The sequence below is a fragment of the Bombina bombina genome, chromosome 7 (genome assembly GCF_027579735.1).
Source record: "Bombina bombina isolate aBomBom1 chromosome 7, aBomBom1.pri, whole genome shotgun sequence".
Lineage (NCBI taxonomy): Eukaryota > Metazoa > Chordata > Amphibia > Anura > Bombinatoridae > Bombina > Bombina bombina.
The window spans coordinates 525,901,067-525,913,658 of record NC_069505.1 but is presented as its reverse complement, the minus strand read 5'-3'; the positions used below and the strand labels follow the sequence as shown (position 1 = coordinate 525,913,658).

Sequence of the window (12,592 nt, the reverse complement as noted above, 5' to 3'; positions counted from 1 at the left end):
ATAAAGCAAGAATGTAAGCATAGGAGCCGAACCATTTTTGGTTCAGCACCTGGGTAGCACTTTCTGATTGGTGTCTAAATGTAGCCACCAATCAGCAAGTGCTAACCCAGGTGCTGAAAAAAAAATGGGCCGGCTCCTAAGCACACATTCAAATAAAGATAACAAGAGAACAAAGAAAATTTGATGATAGGAGTAAATTAGTAAGTTGAACCATGAAAGTTTAATTTTGACTAGACTATCCCTTTAACTGTGTTCAGAAGAATGCAAAGAAGGTGCTGCTACTTTTAGGTTCAGAACTGGGTTAAATGCTCTAATAGAGAGACTACCACATTAACGTACTAGATTTCATTCTTTTCCTTCCGCCTTTGTCTCTTTCCCTACATGTCTAATTCACGCTTCATTTCCCAGGACTATGGAACATAATATTTGAAATAGAAATCAAATTGACCACAAGAATGCAAAACAGAGGAGGAGCTCTAACCCTAATATAGTAATAAACTACAAAGGAGGGTAATAGGGAGTCCTCCAAAATATTGACACCCAGGTAGCTCTTCAAACACAGTTCATCCAAACTCTCACTCTGAAATCATAAAAAAACCAAGGACACCACATGGTGCGACATATTCTTGACAAGGGAAAGAAGCAACAGGATATAGTAAACAGTATTGGAGCCCTCACAGTCTCTTGTGTAGACTGATTTCTGCACTATCGCTCTTCTGTTTTGCAAGAATCCTTTTAACAATGTTATACAATGACAAGACCACTAGATGGCAGCAGTATTTCCTTGATAAAAGAAGTAAATTAGACACCTTTTAAAAATGATATCCTCTGTCTCAATCATGAAAAATAAAGTTGTATGCACGAGTCTTCACCACTATGGGCTCAATTTATCAAGCCCTTCACCTCGCTACGACTGCAGGCTCTCACAAGAGAACCTGCAGTCAGTATTTATCAAGCAGCGGCCACCTCTTAGTTGGAGAAATTCAATCTCCTCGATCTCATCCGCCCGGGGAGATTGACCGCTCCTGCCCGCATCATAAGCATTAATATTTTTCTTTCAAATGGCTATTACAACCCAAGTCTCCTTATCAGTGGCCAAGATAGGTAGCTTACCCTTCCCAGGTTAGTATCTCAAGCACAAATGTGTACTTGCCTTAAAGGTGTTTTTTTATTTCAAATGAATAATCCTAGAGTAGACTTTATTCTTCTTTTTGGTCACTCAAAATAACTCTTCAGACCAATCTTACCCAAGGGACCTGAAAACAATCTCGCTAAACTCTCCCACATACTATAGAAAACAAGATAAATGTATCCACAAATTACACCACACTTTAACCCTTTGAGTGCTAATGACAGCCCTTGAGGGAGATCTGGGGGCTCCCACCGGCTCCTACCCCGGCGACCGTGCCTGTAGAGTGACAGGCATCGCCGGGGCTTCCCATTTTGCGTGGTGACGTCACGCACAATAACGTGAGGACGTCACCGCGCAACTTTATTTATACTTAACAATGTTAAGTATAGGAGCAGGGGGCATGCTGCTTAGAAGCCTGTATCTCAGGCATCTAAGCAGCTACAGACTCCCAAGACCCACCATTGGAAAGATAATCGCCTAACCTTCTCAACAGTGTAAGTATTGGGGGTCTGATAAAAATAAAAAATAAAGTTAAAAAAAAAACAAAATTGTTCAAAAAAAAACTAAAAAAAAATAATTAAAAGAAATCTTAGCACCCAGGTGGGAAAGTGCTTAGCACTCAAAGGGTTAATTCATAAACTGTCTCATTGTGGCAAAACATCTACTAGTGTAAGCAAGGATATTTGTACATACCTATCCTAATACAAGATAAAGAAAACCTATTTCTTAGCTATTCCATCAAACCTGAACCCAGGTACCTTATCAAGAACCCCAGAAGATCCTGCTCATTATTTTCGTATAGTGACCTAGCATTAATCCAGTGACAGTTTAAGCAAATAGCTTCCCAGTTCTGCTCATATTGGTATGCCATATTTTAATACTTCTCATCACCTTTTAGTTTACCCTCCGTCCGCCCCCCACCCATCAAAGTTTACTTGGTAAACACAGGAAAATATATCCTCCTATCACAAGTTATATCACAGTTAATGAGTGCTACACAGTAATTTATGTTTATATTATTGTTCACTCCTAGTTTGGATTCATAGCGCTCACATCCAATAACTTGTTATGTTAAGCTATAAAAACAAAACAAAAAATGAGGTTTGTCATTTGAGACCCAAAAGTGGTCTCCTTTATTGCAGTTGACCTCCTATAAATTGGCTATGTATTACTGAGGCCCAAGTGACCTCATATGCCATTCTGGAGGTATAATGAACATTAGGCATACTAGCTCTCTCCGGAATGTATAGTGTATACTGAAAATGTTAGACTATAAGATGTATTTATTTAATTAATGTACAGCTTTATTGCTCCATATTACATGTATGCCTTGTACAAAGCCTCAAATAAAAATTATTAAAAAGGGATTTCCATAAGCAACAAAGCACAATAAAAAAAAACAATGCAATAGCACATAGGGGCAGATTTATGAAAGTGCGGACGGACATGATTCGCTGTAGCAATCATGACCGCCGCACATCGATAAATGCCGACAGCATACACTGTCGGCATTTATCAATGCACAAGGAGCTCTGGTGAACTGCTTGTGCAATGCCACCCCCTGCAGACTAGCAGGGGGTGTCAATCACCCCAATCGTATGCGATCAGGTGGATTGATGTCCGCAACTTTAGAGGCGGCAGACAAGTTAAGGAGCAGCGGTCTTAAGACCGCTGCTTCTTAACTCCTGTTTCATACGAAACAGCTGCATCAAGCTCCATTTGGAGCTTGATGAATCGGCCCTTTAGTCTGAAATTAAAATGAGAAGTAGATTTTTTTTCTGACAAATTACAAAGGTATGTCTATTTCCACTGCCCCTGTATCATGTGACAGCCATCAGCCAATCACAAATGCATATACATTTATTCTGTGAATTCTTGCACATGCTCAGTAGGAGCTGGTGACACAAAAAGTGTAAATATAAAAAGACTGTGCACATTTTGTAAATGGAAGTAAATTGCAAAGTTGTTTAAATTTGCATGCTCTCTCTGAATCATGAAAGTTTAATTTTGACTTGAGTGTCCCTTTAATTTTGTTTAACTAGGTTGATTGTTGATACCTGCCTATGGAAGTTTATATGTATCCCACCTTTTCACATGACAGCTCCTGTCCGCACGTGGTTGGCTGTGCGCGGGAAGGGGGCGGCGTTGCACAAGAGCGCAAAATAGTGCTCATGTGCAATGCTGAATTCGCCAACGGATTTCTGTCCGCCAGAGGCGAGCTGCGGCAGACAGGGGCACATATGTACGCCCCTGTCTGCCGATGCTTGATAAATCAAGCCCAAGGTGTGAAAGCTATAGAATACAGGTCAGTCTAGGTGTTTATTTTATCCTCTTGCCTCTTCGAGAAAATATTATATTACGAGGTGCCCTTACCTTCTTTATGTAATTTCAGAACATTTGCAATAAGCTATATCAGTAATAAAACAGCAAGCTGTGAAATAAGTTAGTTGGTTAAATTATCAGCTTATAGTTACCTGTATGGGAAACAGTCTCCCGGGCACTTGCAGGACAGGAGCTTGGTCAAAATATCCAGAGAAAAGTTTGATGTTGATTGTGGCTGACATAAGAATCACTTTCAGATCTGGCCGCAGAGGAAGGAGCTTGCGCAAGACACCAAGAAGAAAGTCACTGTGCAGGTGTCTTTCGTGAACCTCGTCAACAATCAGCACCTGATACAGAGGAAATCTCAGGATCCTTTTGGATCTGGCGCAACAGCAAACCCTCAGTGAGAAACACGATCTTCGTAGCAGGAGAGCGGCTACTTTCAAAACGGATTTGGAAGCCGACCTATCAAAAGAAATGATTTGTTGTTGAATTAAACACATTACTTTGCTGCTACATGGGATTGATCTCTTAACCCAATAAACAAGTTATTGTCATTAGGATACTTTGCTCCTACAAGGCACTGACCCTTTAAAACATTAAAGGGATATTGTACACACTAGATTTTTCTTTGCATACAAGTTTTTGTATATGATCCATTTATATAGCCCATCTTGGTGTGTTTTTGTAACAATGTATAGTTTTGCTTATTTTTAAATAACATTTTGCTGATTTTCTGACTTCTAACCAAGCCCCGAAGTTTTAGATGTATACTGATGTCTGCAGATTCCTGCTGTTCCTGATTGTCTAATGGGTCTTTCATATCCAGGGGAGGGGGAGTGTGTGATCTTCCTTCATCAGTGTTGAATTTGGAGCTTCTAAGTAAGTTTTTAAAAGGTTTTATACTGGAGTTTTAGATCAGTATCTGTGCATATTCTTCTTTATAGTAGTGTCTATTACATGAAGATATATAAAAATTGGTGTATATTGTCCCTTTAACCCCATGGCCATATGGACACAGGTACTACATCGCATAGTACTTTGGCCGTACCTACGTCTAACACTCTGGCGCATGCTGTGGTCCCTGCTGTCAGCTAACACAGCAGAGACTGCAACTGGTGGCAGAAAACATCTGCCTTTATATGGTAAGGGAGTGTTGATTGTGCTCCCTTACTATATAAAGGAAGATCGCCAATCATTACAGAGAGTGACTGTCTGTGTCACTTGCTGTAACAATCCTCTGTTGGTGCAGAGTGGGAGTGGTGGGAGGGAAGGAAGGAGGGGGGTGGCCTAGCGGAGGGGGAGGTAGGGGTGGAGTTCCGTACACTACAGAAAAAAATGTTAGGCATGGGAAGGGAGGGATAAAAATTGTTTGCAGGGGAAGGAACGCTACAGAAAACAAAAATGGTTTTGTAGGGGGAGGGGGGTCTCCTACACTACAGAATTTTTTTTATACTAAAAATATTTTTTTTTTTAAAAAGATGGTAGGGAGTAGTGTGAGGGGGCAGGGTTAGAGCGCTGTTCAGGGAGGTGAGGAAAAAGCCATACACTACAGAAATATAAAAAAAAAACTTAAATTGCATACTGGCAGACTGTCTGCCAGTACCTAAGATGATGGTGACCAGTGGGGGAGGAAAGAGAGCTGTTTGGGAGGTATCAGGTGGGAGGGTAATCCCTACACTAAAGCATATATTAACCTTACAAACTACCTGATTAATCCCTTTACTGCTGGGAATTTAAGAATTAGCGGCCTTCAAAAACAATTGGCAAAACCATGCATGTCTTCTGTTTCTGAACAAAGGGGACCCAAGAAAAGCTTTTACAACTATTTGTCTTATGACTGCAATAGTTGTATGTAAATAATGTTAGTGAGAAACCCAAAGTTAGAGCAAAAATTAACAATATTTGTTATATGATCGCATTTGGCAGCCAAATAGTGGCATCAAATATACCAAAATGGGCCTAACAACCTTGGGTTGTCCACTTAAAAAATATAAAAAAATTTTTATAAGTTAATCAAAAAAACAAAGGCTCTATTTCTGTTTAAATGGAGTAATAGCAAAAATTCTCTGGTATTTTTGGCAAGATTTCCTCTGAAATTCCCGTTAGAAAAGGGGTTAAACATGTCACTGTCATTAGGTCACTTTTTACCTAAATGGTAATGACCCATTAAACATGTCACAGTCATTAGATCAATCTCCTACTGAAAGGGACTATCACCATAAACATTTCATATTCCTCTGTGGGACTGGCAACATACCTTTGATCCATATTGATTGAGACTCTCAAACCCAACTCGTTTTGCCAACGAAATACAGGCAATCCGGCGTGGCTGGGTACAGGCAATGTGTCCAAACCCTGCAGCCAACAAATACTGTGGTACCTGTGTGGATTTCCCACATCCAGTATCACCTGCCACTACCACCACCTGGTGCTTCTTCACCATCTGCACAACCTTCTCCCTGTACTGGAAAATGGGTAAACTTGACCTTTCCTTCCTAAGCTTTGATAGTTTTGCAAAACTTTGCTTCTGCATAAAGTCAAGGTAGTGAAGGATGGCCATCTTAAACTCAGCCAGCTTCTCTTTTGGCAAGTCTCTATAATCTCTGGATCTATGGACCTTCTCATGACGACCACGAAGCATCTTCTCCAGATCTTTGTTTAGAACAATTGACACATTGATTCGATATCTTGGATCATAATGCTTAGGAAGGTCCTTCAACTCATTATTAGATTTGTCCTGTGCCTCCCTCTCCTTCTCTTGCCCATCACGTTTCTGACGGCTCTGAAATCTTTGGAAGCGATCAAAAAACACCCAGAATTCTTTGTTCTCTTCAGTACCAAACTTGATATAGCTTTTTTCACCAAAGAAAAGATCTTCCAATTGTCTTCGGGTATGAGGACAATTCCAGTCCCAACTGAGACTTCCTCGGTCCCGATCCATCTCCTCTTTGCGTTATTGAATTCTCATTTTTTTTTTTGCTCTTGAAACCCCCACAATTATTAGAAAAAAGCCTATAAAGTGACACAGATACATATATTGAAAAAATATATAATAACAGATAGAATGTTAGTAACAAAAAAGGTGAGAAATATACAGAAGGAATAAGTCAAGTGGCAGAAATACAGATAAGAACATTTAAAGTGGTGGTAAACTATAACATGCAACATTGCATCTGATCTTAATTAAAAAAAAGGCACTTTCATTCATGAAATCACATACATTTCAAATTATTGATAAATATTACTTGTTTAGATTTTAATATTTTGCTGCCGTTCCTCCACCCATACATTTAATGCCAATTTTATCCTATGTTCAAATCAGATGCCGGCAAGCCGGCAACTTTGTAAGACACACACGCCCCTCTTTAGATCAGCGTATGTGCTACATGTAAATTATAATACAGACAGTCACCTAACATGAAGTCCTTTATTCGATGAGATACAAAGTATCAGCAACTTCGCAGTCTGACTATTATGCTGTAAAGCGCTGCTCAAAAAAGTATACAATGAATTTAATACATTTTATACTATGTATCGTAGTAAGACTTAAACGCATGTGCGAACGTACCACTGAAGAACATGCTGCCCATAGAATGACGTAGAGAGTGGGTGGTACCACTCTTTACATCAGTAAATGAATAGAGCAGGAAGTAATGCTGGGGGGGGGGGGGGGGGGGGGGGGAGTAAACATTGATAACGCAATGTAAGTAATATATAGAATTAAAAACGGTTTCCTAAAATAAAAAAACATAGTGATCAAGGTTGTATTTGATTGATGATTATTAATTTATTGTGCATTTGTACAATTTACCATCACTTTAAAGCAAATCTAAGTTGTTTCACATTAAAATAAAAAAATAATTCATATTTGAAGAAAAAAAAAATATATAAATGTACATTAGATCAGTGCTAACTTCACACCACAATCCTATGCGGACATCAACAATGTTGTACAGTGTTGTAAAAAACAAAAATAAAAGATTGTAGTTGTTATTAGGAATATGGGGATTAGTAACAAACAAGACATCTATTTAAATGTTTGTCATAATACACAGACCTCAGGACACCTACCTCTCACTTCCCCTAATACACAGACGCCAGGACACCTACCTCTCACTTCCCCTAATACAAAGGCACCTAGACACCTACCTCTCACTTCCCCATAATACAAAGGCACCTAGACACCTACCTCTCACTTCCCCCTAATACAAAAACATGTACATTTCACCTCCACTAATACAAAACCATCCAGACACATACTTTTCCTCTCCTCTTATACACCGAACCTGAACATACCACTAGCATTCCTAATACCCAGACATCAGCACTAATACCTCGCCCCTCCCCCTAATAAACAGACACCAGAGCACATACATCTCACCTCCCCCTAATACACAGACACCAGGACACATACCTCTCACCTCCTTCTAATACACAGACACCAGGGCACATACCTCTCACCTCCCTCTAATACACAGTCACCAGGGCACATACCTCTCACCTCCCTCTAATACACAGTCACCAGGACATATAGCTCTCATATCCTAATACACAGACACCAGGGAACATACCTCTCATCTCCTAATACACAGACATCAAAACATCTACCTCTCACCATCTCCTAATATACAGACACCAACAAACATATCTATTACCTCATCCTAATATACAGACATCAGGGCACATACCTCTCACCTCCTCCTAATACACAGACACCAGAACACATACCTCTCACCTCCCTCTAATACAAAGACACCAGGACACATACCTCTCACCTCCCTCTAATACACATACACCAGGGCACATACCTCTCACCTCCCTCTAATACACAGACACCAGGGCACATACCTCTCACCTCCCTCTAATACACAGACACCAGGGCACATACCTCTCACCTCCTCCTAATACACAGACACCAGGACACATACCTCTCACCTCCCTCTAATACACAGACACCAGGGAACATACCTCTCACCTCCCTCTAATACACAGACACCAGGGCACATACCTCTCACCTCCCTCTAATACACAGACACCAGGGCACATACCTCTCACCTCCCTCTAATACACAGACACCAGGGCACATACCTCTCACCTCCCTCTAATACACAGACACCAGGACACATACCTCTCACCTCCCTCTAATACACAGACACCAGGACACATACCTCTCACCTCTCCTTCTAATACACAGACACCAGGGCACATACCTCTCACCTCCCTCTAATACACAGACACCAGGGCACATACCTCTCACCTCCCTCTAATACACAGACACCAGGGCACATACCTCTCACCTCCCTCTAATACACAGACACCAGGGCACATACCTCTCACCTCCCTCTAATACACAGTCACCAGGACATATAGCTCTCATATCCTAATACACAGACACCAGGGAACATACCTCTCATCTCCTAATACACAGACATCAAAACATCTACCTCTCACCATCTCCTAATATACAGACACCAACAAACATATCTATTACCTCATCCTAATATACAGACATCAGGGCACATACCTCTCACCTCCCTCTAATACAAAGACACCAGGACACATACCTCTCACCTCCCTCTAATACACAGACACCAGGGCACATACCTCTCACCTCCCTCTAATACACAGACACCAGGGCACATACCTCTCACCTCCCTCTAATACACAGACACCAGGACATATAGCTCTCATATCCTAATACACAGACACCAGGGAACATACCTCTCATCTCCTAATACACAGACATCAAAACATCTACCTCTCACCATCTCCTAATATACAGACACCAACAAACATATCTATTACCTCATCCTAATATACAGACACCAGGGCACATACCTCTCACCTCCCTCTAATACAAAGACACCAGGACACATACCTCTCACCTCCCTCTAATACACATACACCAGGGCACATACCTCTCACCTCCCTCTAATACACAGACACCAGGGCACATACCTCTCACCTCCCTCTAATACACAGACACCAGGGCACATACCTCTCACCTCCTCCTAATACACAGACACCAGGACACATACCTCTCACCTCCCTCTAATACACAGACACCAGGGCACATACCTCTCACCTCCCTCTAATACACAGACACCAGGGCACATACCTCTCACCTCCCTCTAATACACAGACACCAGGGCACATACCTCTCACCTCCCTCTAATACACAGACACCAGGGCACATACCTCTCACCTCCCTCTAATACACAGACACCAGGGACACATACCTCTCACCTCCCTCTAATACACAGACACCAGGACACATACCTCTCACCTCTCCTTCTAATACACAGACACCAGGGCACATACCTCTCACCTCCCTCTAATACACAGACACCAGGGCACATACCTCTCACCTCCCTCTAATACACAGACACCAGGGCACATACCTCTCACCTCCCTCTAATACACAGACACCAGGGCACATACCTCTCACCTCCCTCTAATACACAGTCACCAGGACATATAGCTCTCATATCCTAATACACAGACACCAGGGAACATACCTCTCATCTCCTAATACACAGACATCAAAACATCTACCTCTCACCATCTCCTAATATACAGACACCAACAAACATATCTATTACCTCATCCTAATATACAGACATCAGGGCACATACCTCTCACCTCCCTCTAATACACAGACACCAGGGCACATACCTCTCACCTCCTTCTAATACACATACACCAGGGCACATACCTCTCACCTCCCTCTAATACACAGACACAAAGAAACATACCTCTCACCTCCTCCTAATACACAGACACCAGGGCACATACCTCTCATCTCCCTCTAATACACATACACCAGGGCACATACCTCTCACCTCCCTCTAATACACAGACACCAGGGCACATACCTCTCATCTCCTAATACACAGACAACAGGGCACATACCTCTCACCTCCCTCTAATACACAGACACCAGGGCACATACCTCTCACCTCCCTCTAATACACAGACACCAGGGCACTTACCTCTCATCTCCCTCTAATACACAGACACCAGGACACATACCTCTCAACTCCCTCTAATACACAGACACCAGGACACATACCTCTCACCTCCCTCTAATACAGAGACACCAGGGCACATACCTCTCACCTCCTTCTAATACACAGACACCAGGGCACATACCTCTCATCTCCTAATACACAGACATCAAAACATCTACCTCTCACCATCTCCTAATATACAGACACCAACAAACATATCTATTACCTCATCCTAATATACAGACACCAGGGCACATACCTCTCACCTCCCTCTAATACACAGACACCAGGGCACATACCTCTCACCTCCTTCTAATACACAGACACCAGGACACATACCTTTCATCTCCTTCTAATACACAGACACCAGGGTACATACCTCTCACCTCCCTCTAATACACAGACACCAGGGCACTTACCTCGCACCTCCCTCTAATACACAGACACCAGGGTACATACCTCTCATCTCCTTCTAATACACAGACACCAGGGCACATACCTCTCAGCTCCTTCTAATACACAGACACCAGGGCACATACCTCTCACCTCCCTCTAATACACAGACATCAGGGCACTTACCTCTCAGCTCCTTCTAATACACAGACACCAGGGCACATACCTCTCACCTCCCTCTAATACACAGACACCAGGGCACTTACCTCTCATCTCCCTCTAATACACAGACACCAGGACAAATACCTCTCACCTCCCTCTAATACACAGACACCAGGACACATACCTCTCACCTCTCCCTAATACACAGACACCAGGACAATTACCTCTCACCTCCTCCCTAATACACAGACACCAGGACAATTACCTCTCACCTCCTCCCTAATACACAGACACCAGGACAATTACCTCTCACCTCCTCCCTAATACACAGACACCAGGACAATTACCTCTCATCTCCTTCTAATACACAGACACCAGGGCACATACCTCTCATCTCCTTCTAATACACAGACACCAGGGCACATACCTCTCATCTCCTTCTAATACACAGACACCAGGGCACATACCTCTCATCTCCTTCTAATACACAGACACCAGGGCACATACCTCTCATCTCCTTCTAATACACAGACACCAGGGCACATACCTCTCATCTCCTTCTAATACACAGACACCAGGGCACATACCTCTCATCTCCCTCTAATACACAGACACCAGGGCACATACCTCTCACCTCTCCCTAATACACAGACACCAGGACAATTACCTCTCACCTCCTCCCTAATACACAGACACCAGGACAATTACCTCTCACCTCCTCCCTAATACACAGACACCAGGACAATTACCTCTCACCTCCTCCCTAATACACAGACACCAGGACAATTACCTCTCACCTCTCCCTAATACACAGACACCAGGACTCATACCTCTCACCTCTCCCTAATACACAGACACCAGGACACATACCTCTCACCTCTCCCTAATACACAGACACCAGGACAATTACCTCTCACCTCCTCCCTAATACACAGACACCAGGACAATTACCTCTCACCTCCTCCCTAATACACAGACACCAGGACAATTACCTCTCACCTCCTCCCTAATACACAGACACCAGGACACATACCTCTCATCTCCTTCTAATACACAGACACCAGGGCACATACCTCTCATCTCCTTCTAATACACAGACACCAGGGCACATACCTCTCATCTCCTTCTAATACACAGACACCAGGGCACATACCTCTCATCTCCTTCTAATACACAGACACCAGGGCACATACCTCTCATCTCCTTCTAATACACAGACACCAGGACACATACCTCTCACCTCTCCCTAATACACAGACACCAGGACTCATACCTCTCACCTCTCCCTAATACACAGACACCAGGACACATACCTCTCACCTCTCCTTCTAATACACAGACACCAGGGCACATACCTCTCACCTCTCCCTAATACACAGACACCAGGGCACATACCTCTCACCTCTCCCTAATACACAGACACCAGGACACATACCTCTCACATCCTTCTAATACACAGACATCAGGGCACTTACCTCTCATCTCCCTCTAATACACAGACACCAGGACACATACCTCTCCCTAATACACAGACACCAGGACACATACCTCTCACCTCTCCCTAATACAC

General features: G+C 42.8%; 1 protein-coding gene across 1 annotated transcript in view; it reads right to left on the bottom strand.

The window, feature by feature from the left end:
- Positions 1–12,592, bottom strand: part of DHX34 (DExH-box helicase 34) — an 81,332-nt gene that overhangs the window by 67,402 nt on the left and 1,338 nt on the right. Inside the window, 3 exon segments of the mRNA XM_053689501.1 lie at positions 3,607–3,813; positions 3,815–3,919; positions 5,715–6,469. Coding sequence (XP_053545476.1) covers positions 3,607–3,813; positions 3,815–3,919; positions 5,715–6,398 — 996 coding nt within the window. The 5' untranslated portion in view covers positions 6,399–6,469.